We start from the raw sequence: 20,445 nt of genomic DNA, 5'->3' as shown, positions 1-20,445 counted from the left end.
CCTTGTTATAAACCTTGAACCTTGAACCTTGGAGTATAAAAATATATTTTATAATTTTTAGTTATTATAGTGAAGTATAAGTGGTGACAAAAAGATAATACTAAATTATATTTTATATTTTCAACGATCATATAGAAAATTTATCATTCGAACTTTGAAATCGTGTCTTTTGACCTCATTTTACGGTAATTATCTAGTGTTCTTTAATTATTCAATAATCTTTTCTATTAATTATCTATAGCTGTTAATGTCATTAAATATTTATAGTGATGTAAACTCGATTAACTATTCGAGTTAACCCAGGCAAAGAGAATTTAAGGGTAATAAAGGTAAACTCAGGTTGAAAATAGCTCGAACTGACTGGAAGTAACTCAGTGAATTATTTGTCTAATATTTACAAATTTAATGAATCGGCTTCATAATACTTAAAAAATCATTAATATTTAAAAAAAGTGCGTGAGTACAAAGTACACATGTCAGAAGTGAAACTTACTTGGCAAACTAATTTTTAAGTCTCGTTTATATTTATACAAATCTAAAGACAAGCTTTGATAAAACGACAAAAACGTGTTGCCGTTTCATTCGTAAAAATTTTACCCTTATGCGCTAAAGAAGTTTCACTTTGAAATGTATTCTTAAAAATGAAATAGAAAAAATAGTAATAATTAACTTTCATGTAGAATGACTAAAAATGAATTTTTTAAATGTAGCTATATATGTGATTTTGTATTAAATCTTCGCAATATAAAATAACTATTTGTATTAATTTATAATTACAATTTGTTTTACAATATGTTCAATTCGATATAATTCGAGGTTCGAGCGTGCGAGCAACGCCATACTCGAATTAGATGAAGTTGAACATCACTAGAAAGGCACATTTATTACTTGATGAAGTGACGTTTTGAACGCAAATCACAATTATCACAATAGAAATGTAAGACATAATTCGCATTACATCTTCATTATTATGTTTAATATTTTACCTTTATGTTGTAGTTGATTTTATAATTTGTATGTTTTATAATCATGGCTAAAAGAAAAGCGGGTGTAAACGATATAATATTTGAATTAGATAACGATGACATCGTAATAAGTAGTGACGATGAAGTTAAGGAGCCTAAAAAGAGTCGTTCTTCAGTTGGAAATAGTGAGAAAACCTGTGAAAATAAAAATATAAACGAACAAAAGTGTGATGATGTTATTAGCATTGACAGTTTTGAAGACAGCTTAACCGAAAATAAAAACCGAAACAATACCAGTAATGGAGAAAAAATCACTTCTGAATGGATACCAAAAAAAAGTAGTCCTAATGAGAAAAGCGAATCAAATGACATTGAAATAAAACAATCTGAAACAATTCATTGTCAAAATAACGATAGTAGTTGTGTAAACACTGTAACAATTGATGAAGATATAGTCCTCGATTCTCCAGCTTCTAACAGTGGTTTTGCTGTTATCGGTTGTGAGAACAGGACACCGTTAATTTCATTGCGTTTTAAAGACAGTAAATTTGCTCGCGTATATAAAAAGACGATAAAAGATTTTTTAGTTAATCTCTTAAAATCAAGTAGTGAAGGTTGTATAAATGAAAATGAAGAATCTGATAATGAACTTGACATTTGGCCAGAAGATTTGGCTAATGAAGTCTGGAGTAAAGATGAATCTACTAATATTGACGATGGCTTGTTTTTCGTGGACACTGAACCCTGCGATGATAAATACATAGAGATACCTAAATATAGTCAGGTAAGTTGTTAGCATTGCATTATTGAATAATTAATATCTAAAAAATTTATTAAGATATTTTATTTATATTAAGTTGTAGAACACTTTGTATAGAGCTAGTTATGTCCAGACATAGCTCCAGAGCAGTATAAAATGTGTCTTACAAACTTTGCTTTTTATAAATAATAAATAAACGCTTCACACTCAACAGCCCTCAGTAGGATTTTCTCGTGTGTTGGGGGTCCGGAAACATACACAAAACACATGCACAAACGCCCAAACCATGACAAACATCTATATGGCCAACACAAATATCTGTCATGAGTGGGGTTTGAACCTGCGACCACCAGCGCAACAGTCAGTACTGTGACCACTGCACCAACGTGTCGTCGAATTTAATACTATTTAGAACTGTTTACAACTGTTATATCCAAAATAGTTTAGCCTGTTACTGTGAATTCTAGCAATATTGATATAGTGTCAATATTAGGTAACTTGTATCCTTTTGTTTTTGGTAGCTATCCAAATAAAGGAAACTGATGTTTAATTGAAAAGAGCACCTTTAAATAAATTATCTTTATTTTGTTTATTAAATTATATTAGTAATAAATAAATTTAAATGTTTTTTAATTTACATCTAACTGTCTTACTAGTAGTAAAAAAATGTTTCAGAATGCAACCTTAATATCAGATGTTACTAAGGAAGAAACTCCACCAGAGGCATGTAAAAGAAGACAAATATGCTTCAATTGTGATGGTGAACATCAACTTCGTGATTGCACTTTACCCAGAAACCATCAACGAATAGCTCAGAAGAGAAAAACTATGACCACAAAAATGGGGTCAGTTCATAAAAACGTTAACAATTAAATTAGTTGCAGGATTCCTTTCTGTACAGTTCTGCATTAATTTGTTAATATCTCATTACTAATTAAAAGCAAGTTTGTACAGAGATTGCTTAAACTAAGAAAAAACTTTTAAATTACATTGATTAATTCAACATGTAAGGTCCCACTGCAAGCAAAGGCCTTTTTCTCCGAAAAGGAAATGTTATCCTCTATGCTGTTCCATTGAAGTTGGCAGTAAATTTCAGTACTACTTATAATTATTGTTTATACTCTAATTACTAATTTTATGTATTAAAATAATTTTCCAGACGTTACCATGTTGAAGACGATCAAAAGTATGGCCACTTAGTACCCGGTAGAATATCAGGGACTCTACGGAATGCATTAGGTCTTAAGAGATACGAACTCCCATTATACATATATCGTATGAGGCTATTGGGATACCCCCCTGGTTGGCTGGAAGAGGCGAGGATATCTCACTCTGGGATAACATTGTTTGATTCATCAGTAAGATATACTAATAATTTAAATATCTATTTTATAAATTTAACTATTTTTAGGGTCATGAGGACAAATAGATTACAATTAATTTTAAACCTAGGTGTGTATGTATATATGAGCCATCACACTATATTATACAAAGTTGTAAAGTAAATATGCAAGAAAATTGTAACAATCTTTATACAATTTTGTCTACAAACAAGTGTACGGGCCACCTAAGCTGTTTAAAGCGGTTACCGTTGTCCGTGGAGTAACACACACACCAGAGGCACCTTATGAAATTTTTTAATAGGAGTTTTTTTTGAACTTAACGAAAAACTTAGAGCTTACCATTTACTTTATTTGTACAGAAAATCCATTCTGTCCATGCAGATTCACAACCACTGCCTGCGTTAGCTCCAAACACCAGACACGGAAAACAAAATAGTTTATTGTTACACCTTTCTTCACATCCACACAATCAAGGTGTTTTGAAATATTGTTCAGATTTAAAAACATATTTTATTTTTAATTTTATGTTCCATTTTTAACACAAAATGTCGCGCACAACTAGTTTTTAATTTTTATTTAAAATAAAAACTACGAAATAACACTGATGATTACGCCAATAGCGCATATGCTTCTTATTACCGCGGCGCGCAGCGCGGCCGAAATCGCAGTTTGGCAAGATCGCGCGTGAGCGGCGCTCCAGACTACTACGTAATCTTTTGTATCACGCGCCAGCCTAAGTAGATGTTCCTTTTTCGCAATCATTGAATACAGTGCTAGGAATCGTACTAAACTTCGTTTCATAGAATCGTAATCGCTGGCGCTTCACTCGTTACAACTTGACGCCAAATGTATGCGTAGGTATATGTAATACAATAAATTATTTACAACATTGAACAGGCTTTATGTAAAAGAAAGAATGTAATGTAAAAATAGTATGTATTATAAAGAAATATAGATTTAAGGTTACTTATATATTTTCATGGGAGTGCACCACACCAGCACACTTTAGGATGAGCCGCCTCTGACACTTGCAGGAACCCAACACTGGTTGAGAGTAGTATTACTTAGCTGTGATCTTCTGTAAGGTTGAGGTACTTCTCCAGACAGACTGGTCAAAATTTGGAGCAGGATATGTCCTGCTGTGCCCACCTCGGTAATTGATTTATATTTAACGTAAAATATTTGCCTTTTAAGGGTAATGCTACTCTTGATCCTGATGAAGAGGAGGGTGAAGTCTGTGAGCCAGGGTTTAAAGACAAATTTGATATTAAGAAGATTCTTGACTTTCCTGGGTTCAATGTACCTACGAGTTCACGGTACATAGAGGTAAAAAAGTGTATTCCTTTCATGACTTTAAACTACTTTAATTTTCATTATATGAGAATTTAATTAATAAAACTTAAGTGTAATCTTCTTTTTCGTAGGAAGGACATTTGTTTGGTATACCACCTATGTCGGAGCAAGACAGTAAGATGGTAATGTTACAAACATTAGCTCCTAATGCAGTAAAAGCTTACAAACGGAAGAAATTGCTAATGTTCCCTTCATCAAACAATAACTCCTTACAAGGCCAGGGTGAAATGGAATTAGACAGTGGAGATGGTTTGTTCATATTCAATAGAAAGAAAAATGTGGGAGAAATTTGCACACCAAATTTTTGTTTATATTAAAATATGCCATTCAAATTTCTTCCCAAAATCTTCATATAAATATTTAAGTTTATAAAAATAAAAGTAAACTACCTTATAATCTATCCTTAATAATTTTTATGGTCACATTATCCTATCATATTCATACAACATCTTACTAAAGCTGTGATGTATCAATAATTTTTTATAACTTATAGTTTTCATTATAAACATTTCGTAAAACTTTACAGAGACAGTTGTATTTCCATCAAATCCACCATTGCCTGATGACGAGCCACCTCCAAAAGTGCTGCCACCACCTCCACCGTCTTCACCACCTCCGCTACCACCATCATCATCTCCAGAAAGAAAAGAAAAAACAAATAATTTCCAAAATAAAACACCAAATGGTAAAAATAACACAAGTTCTAATGAAAAAGATAAAATAATTTCACCCAATAAGAACAGTTCAAATATAGAAAATAAGAGATTTAATGAATCCCCTAAAGACAAAATAAAAAAATGTAAAGGGAACAAACATTCAAATGACGAAAATGTGGATAGTTGTAGTGATATAGAAACAATAGAAGTGATTCAAATTAATGACATACCAATTCCTGATGATGATTTGATCACGATTGACGAAGATTACGATGTAAGTATAATTTTCAGTAATATTTTTAACCGACTTCCAAAAAAGGAGGAGGTTCTCAATTTGACTGTATTTTTTTTTATTTTTTTATGTATGTTAAATCAGAACTTTTGACCGTGTGGACCGATTTCGACAAATTTTCTTTTAATCGAAAGGAGGTGTGTGTCAATTGGTCCCATTTAAATTTATTTGAGATCTAACAACTACTTTTCGAGTTATATCTAATAATGCGATTTTACTTGACGCTTTTTTCGTCGACCTACGTTGTATTATACCGCATAACTTTTTACTGGGTGTAGCGATTTTGATAATTCTTTTTTTGTTGGAAAGAAGATATCCCTAGTTTAGTACCATGATAAGGAAACCATGATCTGATGATGGAATCCCAGAGAAATCGAGGGAAACTCTTGAAAATCCGCAATAACTTTTTACTGGTTGTACCGATTTTGATAATTTTTAATTTAATCGAAAGCTGATGTTTATCATGTGGTCACATATAAATTTTATCGAGATCTGATAACTACTTTTTGAGTAATCTTTGATAACGCGTAGTTACTTGACTATTTTTTCGTCGATCTACGTTGTATTACTCGTCGATGTAATTGTAAGTCGGTTTTTTTTTTCGTTTGCGAGCAAACACAATTATTTTGGTTCTATTTGTTGTAATCAACTACAAGCTGGATCTCACAGTAGTTATGGTTTGCTTCATGTTTTAAATGATAGCTTTTATAAGCAATATGGTAAAATCATGGTAGGTTTGCCTGAATGTTATTTATGGTAATTTTTATAAAGATGGAGTTAACTTACTATAGTGAGAATAATATTTATTCTATCCATTTAAATATTTCAGTCTGCAGTAGGTAGCGGGCGCGAAAGTCCAAGTCTGGATGATTTAGAAGAAAAGAAAAGACTGCTTTTGAATGCACTAAAAACTGACAAACCTGTGTCAGAAACCATTGTTCTCTCTGAATCAGTTGAAACCGTGGAAAGTGACACATTAGATATTACAGAAATTGATGAATTATTGGAAATGGCAGAAAAAGAACAAAGAGAAAAAATGAAGAAAAGTGATGCAAACAATAAAAAAGATATTACTACAGAACCTAAAAGAGTAGTTGTAGTAGAAGATAATACTCTAACTAATGTAGAAGTAGAAATAACAGCTACTCCAAAAGCAGATCAGATTGTAAAAAGTGAACAAGAGGGTAGTACAAAAAGTAACTGTATTGATGATGGAGCTTTATCAAGTAAACCATCAGATGTAAATACAGAAGTAATAAAACCTGACATTCATAATAAAACTCCCGAAGAGTCTGTAAGTACACCTACTACATCTAATATTCAGACAAATAACATAGGAAAAATCGTAAATACATCAGATACAAAGACAGGACACGTGAAAACTACACAATATGGCACACCTGTTATAAATGTCGCTTCAAGTTACGTGAAATTGCCTAGCGAAGATAAATTCGCAAAGGACATATGCGACGTTATTAATTTCGAAAATCTTCCCAACTCAACTGGTAAGTTCAAGCAAATTAATAGTTTGCTTAAAAAAGTAAAATCGGTTGTTGATAGGATACAGGACTCATGATTTGAGAATACCACCTTATAATAAGGTGGTGGTTTATAGAAAATAATCAAATTGTTGGACATTTATAGACATAACTAGAATAGTTGTATATATCGGATATACAAGATGTTAGAGATAAAGGTATTAATATGTAGAATTTTATTATTATATATTTTAATTTTATTAACAATAGTTTGGCGAAAATTTCTATATACATATTTTATATTTGGAGGATATAATTATGTCAATAATTACAAAATAAAATATTTCTTAAATTTAAATTTGCACTAAAAATAAATTTCAATGACCAAAGTAGACAAACTAGTGCTGATAAGTCAAATACCTAAATGTGGTTTTCTTTAAGCATATGTATGTATATTTCTATAGCATACTTTTTTGTTGACTAGCTTGGACTTCACTGAAAACTTCACTAAATAATTGTCAGTAAAAATATTACATATATCTGAATCGAGACATGCTGCAAGTGTAAGATAACAAATATCACAAGAGGGAATCATATTTATGTAATATTTATTGATTATAAAAAAAATACTGATTGATATAAATTGAAGAAAACAAAATGCCTAGATAAATACACATAACTTATTTACTACTTCATATTTATACCATTTCATTTATAAAACAGCAGTTTACATAATTTTAACATCTGAACTACCTACAGTTTTAAACTAAAAAGAGATGCTACATTTATATATGTGTGTGGACAATACTTTTTGGATGGTTTCCTTTTGACGTAAATGGATCGTGGTAAGCACTTAACTTATATCAAGATGACACCGTACTGGCACAGTAAATGAAATGTTTGAAATTACATTTCCAATAGTACACATTTTAAAATACAAATTATTTTCAGATTGTATATAAAATTTTCGTCAATATTAGCTGTTTATGAATAGGATAAGTCCATTTCCTTGCTCAATAGGGAAGTAGAAACATCTAAACATAACATCTTGTATATTATATAGCTGTTATAAAATATTTTTATACAGCCATGTGTAGAAATAAGAGTATTCTTAGACTTTTAAACAGTTTGTGGCAGTATGTGTCAGTGGCATGTTACATCGTCCACATAAAATTATATTTTTCTTTATAATATTTTAAAGAACTTTCCAAACTCAACACACAAAGTACATATTAAAATATTTTCATTTTATGTATCCATTTGTTTTATCCTTATAATTTGCAAAAAAAGTTTAATGATTGGATTCTTAAAAGAAATAAAACAAGTGTTGTGACGTAATTATTATAATTTATTATTTTGCATATAATACAAACATGATCGTGGCAATTAGAATATAAAGTGAAAGCAAAAATAATCTAGTGATAAGAGTTATTACTGCAAAAACCCAACCCGAAACAAAAATAAAAACTAAAATTAATGGAATATCACAAACTGAACCAGAGTATTCATCTGGCATTCTAAGGAAAAACATCCTAAGTTTTGTTACCAATATTAAAAATAAAAATAAATTTGAGAGACTCCATCATGAAGTTTTATAGTGAAAGAAAAATAATACATAAATCATTTTTTTTTTTTTAATTTATAATTCAGATCTGAGTATTGACTGTAGAACTGTCTTATACTTGTGATGATCAATTGATATTTTTAAAACACATTAATATTAAAAAAATGAAATTTTAAAATCTGTTTGCAAATTTGTTGAAAAAATTAGCACCAATACATTTACAAATTACAATTTAAAAAAAAATACACAAATGAAATTATAATGTGTATCAATATAATTTGTAAATAAACATACACAATGACAATTTACGAGTAGTAATGAGAGGAATTAATTATTCTTTAGTAAGTAAATATTACATATAAACATTAAGCTACAAAAATTTTGAATTTTAAAATTTCCAGTATTACCACTCGCAGGAAAAAACTATTTTTAATGTCTTGTTGATGACAACATTTACTTAAAAGTTTAAATGTTTTTATTTTAACTGATATATACACCATTAAAATTATTTAAAATAGTTTTATGCTAGGTTATTTATTTTTATATTATATTGATATAGCCTGGACAAGCCGTGTGGTTAATGTTTACCTACAATTAAATAACATTTTGAGACTTGGCAATGAGTAGTACTTCCATGGAATGATTTAAACTGATTTAATATTCAACTATTATTACTAATATATGTTTTATAACTATATATATCTTATTCTATACATTAATATGATAGTAATTATTGTTTATATCCATAATGTAGTTCTGTTTATTATACATACGGATTTTTGTTGTCCATTGTTGAACTTTGAAGAATGTTATCACTTTTTATTAAATTCTTGGTGGTGTTGGTGGAGCTCCGTCGCGATCCTGGCAACGAAGGTAAATGTGTTAAGGCTTAATACATTGTTTATAAAAATATCTATGGTGCGACCAACAGGATACCATATAATACAATCCGGTTGGTTACACCATAACTTGCAAATAACTGTGCCAATGTTGTTAACCTTTTTTTTTTAGTTTTCTACTACTTCATAGATAGATACGGAATAAAAAGTTTAAATAACTGCACAGAGAGTGGGAATATTTTAAAAATGTATGTTTTCAAGTTATTAACAGTTCCCAAAATAGGAAAATTTCTGTCGGGTTACCTTAATACAGTCATACTAGAGTAGTAACGAAAAAAATCGCACCTAGACCAGTGCTTTTAGCCTCTGAAAATGGTAAAAAGTGAAGAAAAAAAAATTATAGTAGGATGAAACCCATTGGAAAAGAAAGGGAATACAACGAAAATGAAAGGAAAAATAAATTACGGATGATTTGAGGTCGGGAAGTGGTAGGGAGGGGCACATTTCTTTGAATTTTCTGAAAACATTTACCATAGTAGTGTATATTTTTTTACACCATCAGAAAATAGAGATTTTAACGAACAAAAAGCCCACTGACTTTTTTGAAACGGCTGATATTTTGACGTGAGAAATTTCGATTAAAAATGATGATGCCTTTTCGATATTGAGGTCAAAATGAGGCGAAAAAATAAATACTTTAAATAAATAAATAAAAAACAGTGTGTTTGGGACATAAAAAGGCAAGTTTTCACAACATTTCGTAATAACAAAATTTTCTTGTAAAAGAAAAATAGAAAACCAAAAACTTTAATTTGTGTTTTGAATTTTGCACATGAATTTTGAGGTTACGCGAAAAAAGTGTAAACGCAAAAGTTGTAAATCTATTTATATCCTACAACTTTGCCATTGCGCTTTGTTCCATAGGACTTGTAGTTTAGCCGGAAATCGAGATAAACCGTTTTTTACCCTAAAACCCCTGTCCCTGAGCACTTCCCGACCTCAGATCATCATCCTACTATAGTTTTTTTTTTTGTTTCAAAAGCTAAAAGCTTGTCTTATCTAGTAACCTGTAATTAAAAAAAGTTTATATATATTTCTATATACTTATCCAAATCTATTTCTGACATAAAAACGATATATCGAAACGCATCTTAAGCCTGAATCGTTCGTTCCAAAGAAGGAAGATTGGATGTGGTCATGCATTTGTTATTGCGTCGCAAGTGACTCATTTTAAGCGCTAATAAGCGATACTCTTATTTTACGTAAAATATTTCGAACACTTCGCTTATTTAGTCATCACTATATGTATATCGATGCCTAACAGCCAAAAAGGGTTAAGCGACATTTTTTGAGAAACTGAGTTATATATATAGTTAGAATCGAATACAACTATATATATAACTCAGTTTCTCAAAAAATGTCGCTTAACCCTTTTTGGCTGTTAGGCATCGATATGTAATGTAAATATTATACATTTGAGGTGATTGTTTGGTTGAACGTTGTAACCTCAGGGACTACTGATTCATATTGAAACATTGTTTGGTTGATAGGATTAAATATCATTATCTCAGATCATATATATATTATTAGCTCATTTATTGGAGAAGGCTATAACAAAATCACGCTATGACCAATAGGAGCGTAGCGTCAATGAAAAAATGTTGCAAAAGGGAGTTTAATATAAAAGACATACACAACACTGGTTCTGTGCAGGCGAAACCGCTGGTGGAAACTATTTAGTAATAATAACAGACTTAGTTTAAAATTATAATCCACATATTGTTTGTCAGTAATCAGTATTGATAACGCTACATTGCGCTCTTAGGCCACGTGATAGAACACCATACGTTTTTTGCTATGTATACTAATATTATAAAGCTGAATTTTCTCTGTTCATTTAAACGCACTAATTTTAGTAACTAGTGGTTTGAATTACACAATTATTTTTGTGTTGGATAGTCCATTTACGAAGGATGTGTTTTTATTTGACTTTATATTTTACTCATTGTTTCCACATTGTCAACTGTTACTTGACTGAAACTTGACTCTTTATTGTACTAAAAATGTAGACAAAGCCAAATTTTACGGGATATAAAGTGACAGTTATAGATACATAAATTAATTGGATTGGTTTGAAATTCGAACTCAAGTGGGAGCAATAATTACGTCAATTTGAATTGTTTTATGGTTGGACTTTTTGTAACAATATATGTCGTGCTATTGAAACGGAGGTTCGAAGGAACGAAGGTTTCCGCTCGAATACACTAAAACTATACCTTAAGATTTAATTTTGGTGCTCTCCTCACTTTAGCTGTCGATTGTTGGTTTCTTTAAAGAAATGAGAGAGATGAGTAGTCAAGTACCTATTATGACATATACTTTTTATGTTGTGTGTCAAACTAGTGGCGTGCATAAAGTTTTTAGACAGGGTAGGCAGTCAAAAAAAAAATTTGAAAAGCCACACTGCACTTACTTTCTCGCAATTTTTTCCTTATTTATTTTAATTTTGTTGGGAATAGATAGAGGCTTTTAGGTAATTTCAAGAACAGACAAGTTAATTATTGGACACGTAAAGTGCATTTATACTAATAATGCAGGCATACAAATACACGTACAGCAACCAACTGACACCTATTTGGACTAGACTTGGGTAACTCATGAGTGACTGATACAAATGAAACATCAAAGGAATCAGTTACTAGATAGACACAGTGATCTCATAAGGCAGACACTCTGATAAATTCGTTTGTGTCAAACATATGAAATCATTGATAACATTATTAATTAGTTACGAAATTGTATTCATAATGAAAGTACTTGTTTATTTATTAATAAATGAAAAATTATAACGTCATTGTTATTTATGTGTTAAATCGATACGCCTGAACAATTTTTAATTTATCTGTAAAATTGAACGTGTTGAAATTCGATGCACTATTTACTTTCATCAAACACACATCTCCGTTACATATTTCACAAGTAAACTTATTCATCACTAATATATTAATATTTTCACTAATAACAAGAACGCACAAACGAAAAATTAAAAGTGAATTGTCCTAATATTACTCTGTGGAATGTTGCGATTACGCGACCGTGTCAAAAATCATAATCATTAGTACAAACGGTATCGAATTCAAGACAATTTAATTTGACAGGTTATTCTTAGGCAATGCCTAATTTCGTTGTTAAACCGACTAATGTTAAAAACACAATACTTTGTTCGTATTCCATATGACGCGCGCGACATTATAAAGTTGTAGTATTATATAATGTCGTACTGTCATTGTTTACATTTATTAAGCGATTATAGGCAGAAGTTTCATTAAAGGCCCGTCGTCGATGCGCACGAAGCGCTGATATCGCATATATAACGGCGGGTTTTTTTTGAAGCGGATTTAAATTACATTATGATTTAAGTCTTTACCAAAAATATGTATTCAAAAATAATTGTCATGTTTATGTTTTATATAAAATATCATTTTTAGTAACATGCCAGGGTAGGCAGTGCCTATCTGCCTATATGAAATGCACGCTACGGTGTCAAACTATCTTTGTGTCATATTTTCTTGTGACTTTGTTCTTATAACAATATGGAAGTATGCATATTAGAATTCTTCTTCTGTATAATAAGCGATAAATATCCACCTTCAAAAAGTTCAAATTCATGGACATATTTTAAACCTAGTTGGCTTAAAATAAGACTTCCCTTTGTATTTCATCAAAGTAGATTGTGTTCAGGCACAAGTCTATTATTTATAAAAAAAAGTCACTACGGAATTATTTCTTTTATTACTGTGAAAAGCCCTTATCAAGGTAAGTTAGAAGTTGATGCTCAATGAAATTTTCCTATAGATAAACATATCAATCTACAATTCAAATAAACAAGTAATAAAGTAAAACATAATTATCTAACCTGAGAATTAGGCATCGGTTTAGCAGCGTCCTGTATCTGGTTACGACGTGGGCGCATCATGTACATGGCTACAGCGAGTGCCATCATCAAGAACATGACAAGGAAGCTGTTCCCTGCCGACTCTGGCTGTGGAAACCCAGGCAATTGCTCCAGGCATTCATTGTCTGTACAGTATGATTGACCTTGACGTAGCTGTAAATAAGAAACTTTTTTGAATGAAAAGAGTGGTAAACAAGCGTACACAGTCCACCTGATTGTAAGCGGTTATCGTAGCCGGCGCTTGCAACACCAAAAGCATTGTAAGTGTGTTGTCGACTCCTGACCCTCTCTAAGAGCTTTAATGGGCACTTAAATACTTTAACTGAGGTAGGGCACAGCAGGAAACATCTTACTCAAAATCTGGAACAGCCCAACTGGGGAAGTCGTGAGGAAACCTCGACCTTACAAAAGATAACAGCTCAATAATACTGCTTTCAAACAGGATTGTGTTCTTGTGGTGAGAAAGATTACTAGAGCTCCTGGGGGAAACTGTGGATGGGGTCGGCAACGCGCTTGCGATGTTTCTGGTGTTGCAAGCGTCTATAAACTATGGTAATCGTTTAAAATAGGTGAGTCGTAAGCTAGTTTGCCGCCCTAGTTGTAAACCTGATTTTACGTTAGTCAATACTTTCTGAACATTCTTTACTATTAGTCATTGACTTGATATTAGTCAATTAAAGAAAAGAAAAGGAGATTAAGTTTTTATTTTGAAACCATTGTTTTTTTTTTTTGTTTTTTGGATCATTATCATACTATAGATATTAAATTTATCACTTACTATCTGTACCCGCGACTTCGTTTGCGTGGAAGATTGTATCTGGATATTCATTATTATTTTAACAGCGTGATCCTGAACCCGTGGGAATTAAGAAATAAGAAGTATATGTTGCCATGTGACGGCTTATCTTATTTTGGGATTTTAGTTATTTTGCTGGCAAACAGAAAGATAGTGGGACAAGAGTTTTGAAATTGTAACAGTATTGTGTAATGCACTTGAAAGAACTGTTATTTTGAAGTCACAGACAGATACTTCAATTTTATTTATATGTATAGATTTTCATATTTAAAGAAACAAATTTGTATGTACGATTTTATTTTTTTGTGTTACCCTCACATTAGGAATTCTAAACAATTTTTAATATCATATCAAAAATTGACCGCTCCAGCGGGATTCGAACCCGCGTCTCCGACTGACCGTGTCGGCGCTCTAGCCAATTAAGCTATGGAACGATGTACCCGCTAGAGCGAAATTTTTGATATGATGATTGAAAATCTTTGACAGGAGACGACACCGTGCTATTTTTAATATGTACGATTTTATTTTTTTGTGTTACCCTCACATTAGGAATTCTAAACCATTTTTAATATCATATCAAAGATTTTCATTGTAATATGAAACTTTGAATAGTTACGGGTCTCTGTAAAGAACTCACTATAGACGGCGCCACGGTTCGCTTAAAACCGAAAATAAAAATCATCATATCAAAAATTTCGCTCTAGCGGGTACATCGTTCCATAGCTTAATTGGCTAGAGCGCCGACACGGTCAGTCGGAGACGCGGGTTCGAATCCCGCTGGAGCGGTCAATTTTTGATATGATATTAAAAATTGTTTAGAAAACAAATTTGTGTTTAATTTGACATAAATAGCAAAATGTTATTGCGACAAACTACATTCTTTTGTACACCTGCACTTATTAATCCACCAATCAATAGCCAATTTAGAAACCAATGTTCTAGAATCTAAGATCACGATATGAGAATAAAAATTAAAGAAATTTATTAACAAATGCATCATTTTCAGTTATGATAGGTATTAAAAATCATTGTTGATATTTTATATTATGTGAAAGAAATATTAAATACATATGATCAACTTCTTATATTACAATAAAAAATTCCAACAAAAAAAAAACCAGAATAAAACTAGCTGACCTTTACATAGTACAATTTTATATCCTATATTTTTCCTAGCGTTAATGTTTCTAATTACATTTTAGACAAAAAGACGCCGCGTTGGCGCAACGGTTACAGCCATGAATTGTACCGCGCGTTGCGCTGGCGGTTGCGGGTTCGATCCCCGCACATGACAAACATTTTTATTGGTCATACAGGTGTTTGCCGTGGCTTGGGTGTTTGCGCAGTCTTTGTGGGTCTCCCCACCGTGCCTCGGAGAGAACGTTAAGCCGTCGATCCCGGTTGTTATCGTGTACACCTGATAGCGATCGTTACTCATAGTAGGGAATATATCCGCCAACCCACATGTGAGCAGCAAGGTGGATTAATTAATCTCTGATCCTTCTTCTACATGGAGAAAGAGGCTCAGTAGTGGGATATTACAGGCTGAAGCGTATAAGAATTGTTAAAATTAAAATTTAATATCTGGAGGACCGAGCTTAGATCAGTTTTTTTTTGTAAATTGTGTTTTTTGGAAATTCTATTTAGGTCGGAAATACATACTGTTGAAACGTCAATAATATTTTTCGATCTTACCGACAATAATAAAAAAAAGGGAAAAAATAATCAATCTAAAATAATCATGTGGGTTTGAGGCGGGGTCATCTCGTTTCTGGACTGTTCGATTTCTCACTTGAGCCATTATAACTATGTAAATAATTGCGAAAATTACCTTCATATTCTAATAATATAGTAGCAGTTTTTTATTGCCTGGAAACATGGACAAAACAATATTTTCTACAAATGAATCTTAGCTTGATCGATTTATCGCCCCTAAAAGCCCCCGCATACTATTTCATGAAAATCACTGGCGCTGTTTCCGAGATTCAGATTATATATACAAAAATTGCTCATTTAAAGTTATTAGATATAAGTTGACAGAAGTTTGTTTTAAGTAAACATATCCATAAATACTACTTATAAAATTAAGAAATCAGCTTTTGATAGAAATTACATAATGGTATAAAATAATTTGGGTAAGGCATGAGGCATTTGTAAATAATTATTTGCTAATAATTCAAATACTTAAATTACGTTGTACATTGACTGTGTTGTGACAATATTTGAAAAGTACAGCTATTAGTGATTCAGTTATTTAGACTTATTAAAGCCATTATGATGCCGTTCATTTTTAAATACCATTAAATGTTTATTTGGATGTTGTTTAAATAAGAGAACTGTAGGCTTTGATACAATTTTTAAATATCTTATATATATATAACTAAGTCGGCAAAAAAGCATACAGCTGACCTGATGGTAAAAGATTTCCGTAGCTTAAAGATGTCTGCAACACCAGAAGCATGGTAAGTGCATTGCCGACCCTCTCCCCAATTCCTCCAGGAGTTCTGGTCACCTTACTCACCAACAGGAACGGAACACTGCTTGAAAGCAGTATTATTTAGCTACAGTGTTCTGAAATGTCGAGGTACTACCTTAGTCGGGCTGCTCCATGTTTTGAGCAGTTATGCAAAAAGTGAGTTTTTTCAAAGAAATAAATTAATAAAAAAAGGTAATGCAATTATATTTAAAGTGTTTCAGTTGCAATAAAAACATTTATAAAAGTGAGTTGTAATAATTGACATCTTCTTGATAAGCAACAGTCATGGTTGTTATGTGTAACTAATGCCTTTACAACAATTTTCCCTCTAAATAGTCATATGTAACACAATATTTTACATTTTCAGTACTTGTACCTATGTAATTCAATAATAATTCTCTTAATACAAGATAAATACATAATTTTAAATAAATGAGCAACACAATAATTTTAATCGATTTGACTTTTTTTTGTTTTTGATTATATCGAAAAGTATTTTTAACTCTTTCTTTTTTCAAAGTAACATTTACTGCAGACGTGGTACATACATAATACTGTTGATAAATTTGGTACAAGGTCACTAGATAATACGACTCACCAACGAGATGAGCCGTCGCATCGCCAGCTCATGATTCCACAGGCATTCGCACGGGTCCATTTCATCGCCCATTTCTGCGCAAATATTAATCGACGTAAAAATTTTGTTACGCACTGATCACACGACACTAATAATTGACTATTTTAATTATGAAATTGACACACATACAAAGTTGCATAAACGAATAATTGCAGACGCAATTATAAAAAATAGAATTGATGAAACGACTATATTTTTGTTTTTATTTACAATTAAAAAAACATTGATAGCAGATCATCTGTCAAGGAAGAGAAAGTGAATATTAGTAATTATGCATTAATTGTTTTTACCTGGGAACTATTGACACTGTAACGAAAAGTGGAAAAGTAAAAATAAATATTTTTATAACTTTTGATGTAATGTACCCGCGCTTGGCCTGTTCAAAAGTAAAAAAGTTGAGATAACTACACCTACGCCGACATTTTCCAATGTCTGCTTGGACTTTTTTGATTGGTTGTTGTTGTTTTAAAATTTATCCCCAATAGGGAAAGGCAAAGGACTATAATCCATACAGCCTAGTCTGAATTTGTAAGTTTCGTTCTGATATATCAAAAGGCCGGAGCCAAGTCTGAAGTAACTTTATTGTTCTTCTGATTCGATGACTGGTAGAGTAAGGCCGAAACCAAGTCTGAAATTTCATATTTTCGTCTACTCTTCTTTGTCTATAAGTGATAGGCGAGGTCGAAACCAAGTCTGTAATAGGCCGAAGCCTGAAATATCAAAATAAAATTTCACATCCGATGAATGAAGGTCCTGATCCTGTTTCAAATATCATTGATAGTATTGCAAATAAATTCAAATATACTAGTATAGTTATCCAAATTAGTCAATGAATCTTGTGTATTGCGCGGGACATTTTTTGGTCCAGAAGTTGATAACAAGTTGGCTATAAATAAGAGGCGTTCCAGATTAAAAGCGGAGCATTCAAAAAATATGTGATCTAAAGACTGTGTAGAGTTGTTGGTGCAATGTGGGCAAACGGGCGATGAGATGATACGCATACGATTCAAATGTGCATTAAATCTGCAATGTCCAAATCTCAAGCGGCATAGTATTGTATAATATTTTCTGCTTCTATGTTGATGCGATTTAGTAAACCAAGGACTTTTTCCAATATCTTGATTTATCTGAGCATACCAAGATCCTTTTCTTAACAAGGTTTGTCGCCAAAGATCACGCCAATCAGATAGGATTTTTGATTTAATAGCAACTAATAGATCAGTGTATGGTACGGCAACATTCTCATCAACAGGGCTGCCGCTGTCACTGTCAACAATTGAACGTGCCAGAAAGTCCACATGTTCATTTCCCCTTACTCCTATATGTGAAGGTGTCCACAATAATTTGATGTTGTAGTTTCTTCTGGATAGTTGATAAAGGAGATGTCTTATTTCTAAAATGATGAAGTTTGTATTAGCACTGAATTGATAATTATCTAAAGCCTTTAGAACGCTCATACTGTCAGTAATGATCAGCCAATATTGATTAGTTTGTTTTTTAATGAATTCTAGGGCAGCAGTAATTGCTAGAGCTTCAGCTGTAAATATTGATATCTCCTTTTTCAATCTGACGCCTTGGCCAAACTTCAGATGAGGTACATAATAGGCCATGGAAACATTTATATCATTTTTTGATCCATCTGTGTAAACTTGTTTGAACTTATCAGAGTATTGTGCTATGAGGTTGTAAACTTCCTGGCGCTCTTTTAGCTTATGGTCAATAATAATATCGATTTGATTAATAAGACAGTCAAACTCCTTTTCGTAACACATCCAATTGCTAGAACTGTGTATTTTGTGTTGGTTATTTAGATTTAACATGAATGAATATTCGAAGAGAATAAATGGGTTATTAGAAGTTAATGGAGCATTTACAGGATATTTACTATGTAAGTAATTAAGCTTTTTAATTAGAGGATGATTACTAATGGAAAACAGTTTTAGCAAAAAACAGTATTTCAAATATTTAAATCTAAGGTGTAAAGGGGAAATGTTGCACTCGACCTGTAACGAATTAATTGGGGTTGTTTTCATGGCGCCAGTGATAAGTCTCAGGCTGTGATTTTGAATAATATTTAATTTGTTAACCAACTTGTCATTAGCAGAAAAACATAGAAATCTATATTCAAAATGACTGCGTACAAGAGATTTATATAGGGTAAGAAGGATTTTTGGATCAGAACCCCAATATGTTTTTGCAAGAGACTTTAAAATATTAAGAGCCTTAAGAGCTCTATCAACTATGTGGTCTACATATTTGTTCCATGATAAGTTATTCATGAATATAACACCTAAAAATTTAACTTCATTTGTGATAAGAAGAGATATATTATTATAGTTTATTTTAATTCTTTCAGACCCTACTTTATTAAAAACTATGACTTTAGACTTTTCAAAGCTAATGTCCAATGCAAGATAATTAAAATAAGAATTTAATTTAACTAAAGCTTCGTTTAACTTAAGATTTAGGGTAGTTATATTATTACTAGAACAATAGACTACCAAATCATCAGCAAACTGTAAATTGTATATATGAGAGCCTAGAATTAAGTTTAATCTATGTATATAAAGTGTGAAAATCAATGGACTCAAAATGCTACCTTGACATGTACCTTTATGAGAAAGCCTTGGACCAATAAGTCTATTATTATACTTAACAAATACCTTCCTACTGTGCAAAAAATTAAAAATCCATTGTATAACTTTTACAGGTAAACCAATCGCAGCTAATTCCGTGGATAGAATATGATGGTTAACATTATTAAAGGCTCCAACTACATCGAAGAAAACTCCAGCGAGAGCTTGCTTTGATTGTATAGCATTATAAATATCAAGATGTAAGTGAGCAATGCTCTCCCTTGAAGACCTGCCTCTTCTAAAACCAAACTGATTAGAAGGTAAAATATGATTAGACTCTATGAAATGTTCCAATCTTTGTTTTAAAAGTTGTTCAAATATTTTTCCCATGCAAGAAGTCAATGCTATAGGTCTATATGAATCAAAGTTAAACTTGTCCTTGTTGGGTTTTAAGATAGGTACTAAACAATCAACCTTCCAATCCATAGGAATAAGATTATGCTCCCAAAGAAGATTCAGGATATTTAATAAAATTAGTTTAGATTGAGAAGACAGGTGTTTAAGCATTTTATATGAAATGTAGTCAAGGCCAGGTGTAGAGTCTTTTCTGGATGAAATAGCAGAATTTAATTCGACAATGGTAAAAGATTTTATAATAAAATTTTGATTAGGAAGAATATGGCAGAAAGAATTAAGATTAAAGGCTGGCTCTACAGTATCTGGAGTATATTTTTTGAGAAAATCAAAGATCCAAG

The 20,445-nt window shown here is 31.7% G+C and overlaps 2 protein-coding genes across 3 annotated transcripts; one reads left to right on the top strand and one right to left on the bottom strand.

Annotated features, from left to right (window-relative positions):
- Positions 1-855: 855 nt before the first annotated feature.
- LOC123653415 (zinc finger CCHC domain-containing protein 8) lies at positions 856-7,003 on the top strand. Its single transcript, XM_045589409.1, has 7 exons — positions 856-1,749; positions 2,401-2,570; positions 2,885-3,083; positions 4,263-4,394; positions 4,493-4,670; positions 4,948-5,351; positions 6,199-7,003. The coding sequence occupies exons 1-7, from the start codon at positions 1,030-1,032 to the stop codon at positions 6,943-6,945; spliced, it is 2,550 nt and encodes an 849-aa protein (XP_045445365.1). The 5' UTR covers positions 856-1,029; the 3' UTR covers positions 6,946-7,003.
- A 2,043-nt stretch (positions 7,004-9,046) lies between these two features.
- On the bottom strand, positions 9,047-17,562 carry LOC123653414 (small integral membrane protein 14). 2 transcript variants are annotated; one of them, XM_045589407.1, is made up of 4 exons: positions 17,405-17,562; positions 17,076-17,149; positions 13,167-13,358; positions 9,047-9,272 (listed from the first exon to the last, which is right to left on the bottom strand). In XM_045589407.1, the coding sequence occupies exons 2-4, from the start codon at positions 17,145-17,147 to the stop codon at positions 9,234-9,236; spliced, it is 303 nt and encodes a 100-aa protein (XP_045445363.1). In that variant the 5' UTR covers positions 17,148-17,149; positions 17,405-17,562; the 3' UTR covers positions 9,047-9,233. The 2 variants fall into 2 exon arrangements, with proteins under 2 accessions (XP_045445363.1, XP_045445364.1); XM_045589408.1 differs by lacking the exon at positions 17,405-17,562 and having other exon boundaries at positions 17,076-17,376.
- Positions 17,563-20,445: the final 2,883 nt, after the last annotated feature.

Source organism: Melitaea cinxia, chromosome 5, assembly GCF_905220565.1.
Source record: "Melitaea cinxia chromosome 5, ilMelCinx1.1, whole genome shotgun sequence".
Classification (NCBI taxonomy): Eukaryota; Metazoa; Arthropoda; class Insecta; order Lepidoptera; family Nymphalidae; genus Melitaea; species Melitaea cinxia.
The sequence above is the reverse complement of the archived record's forward strand: the minus strand, read 5'-3'. Positions and strand labels throughout refer to the sequence as shown.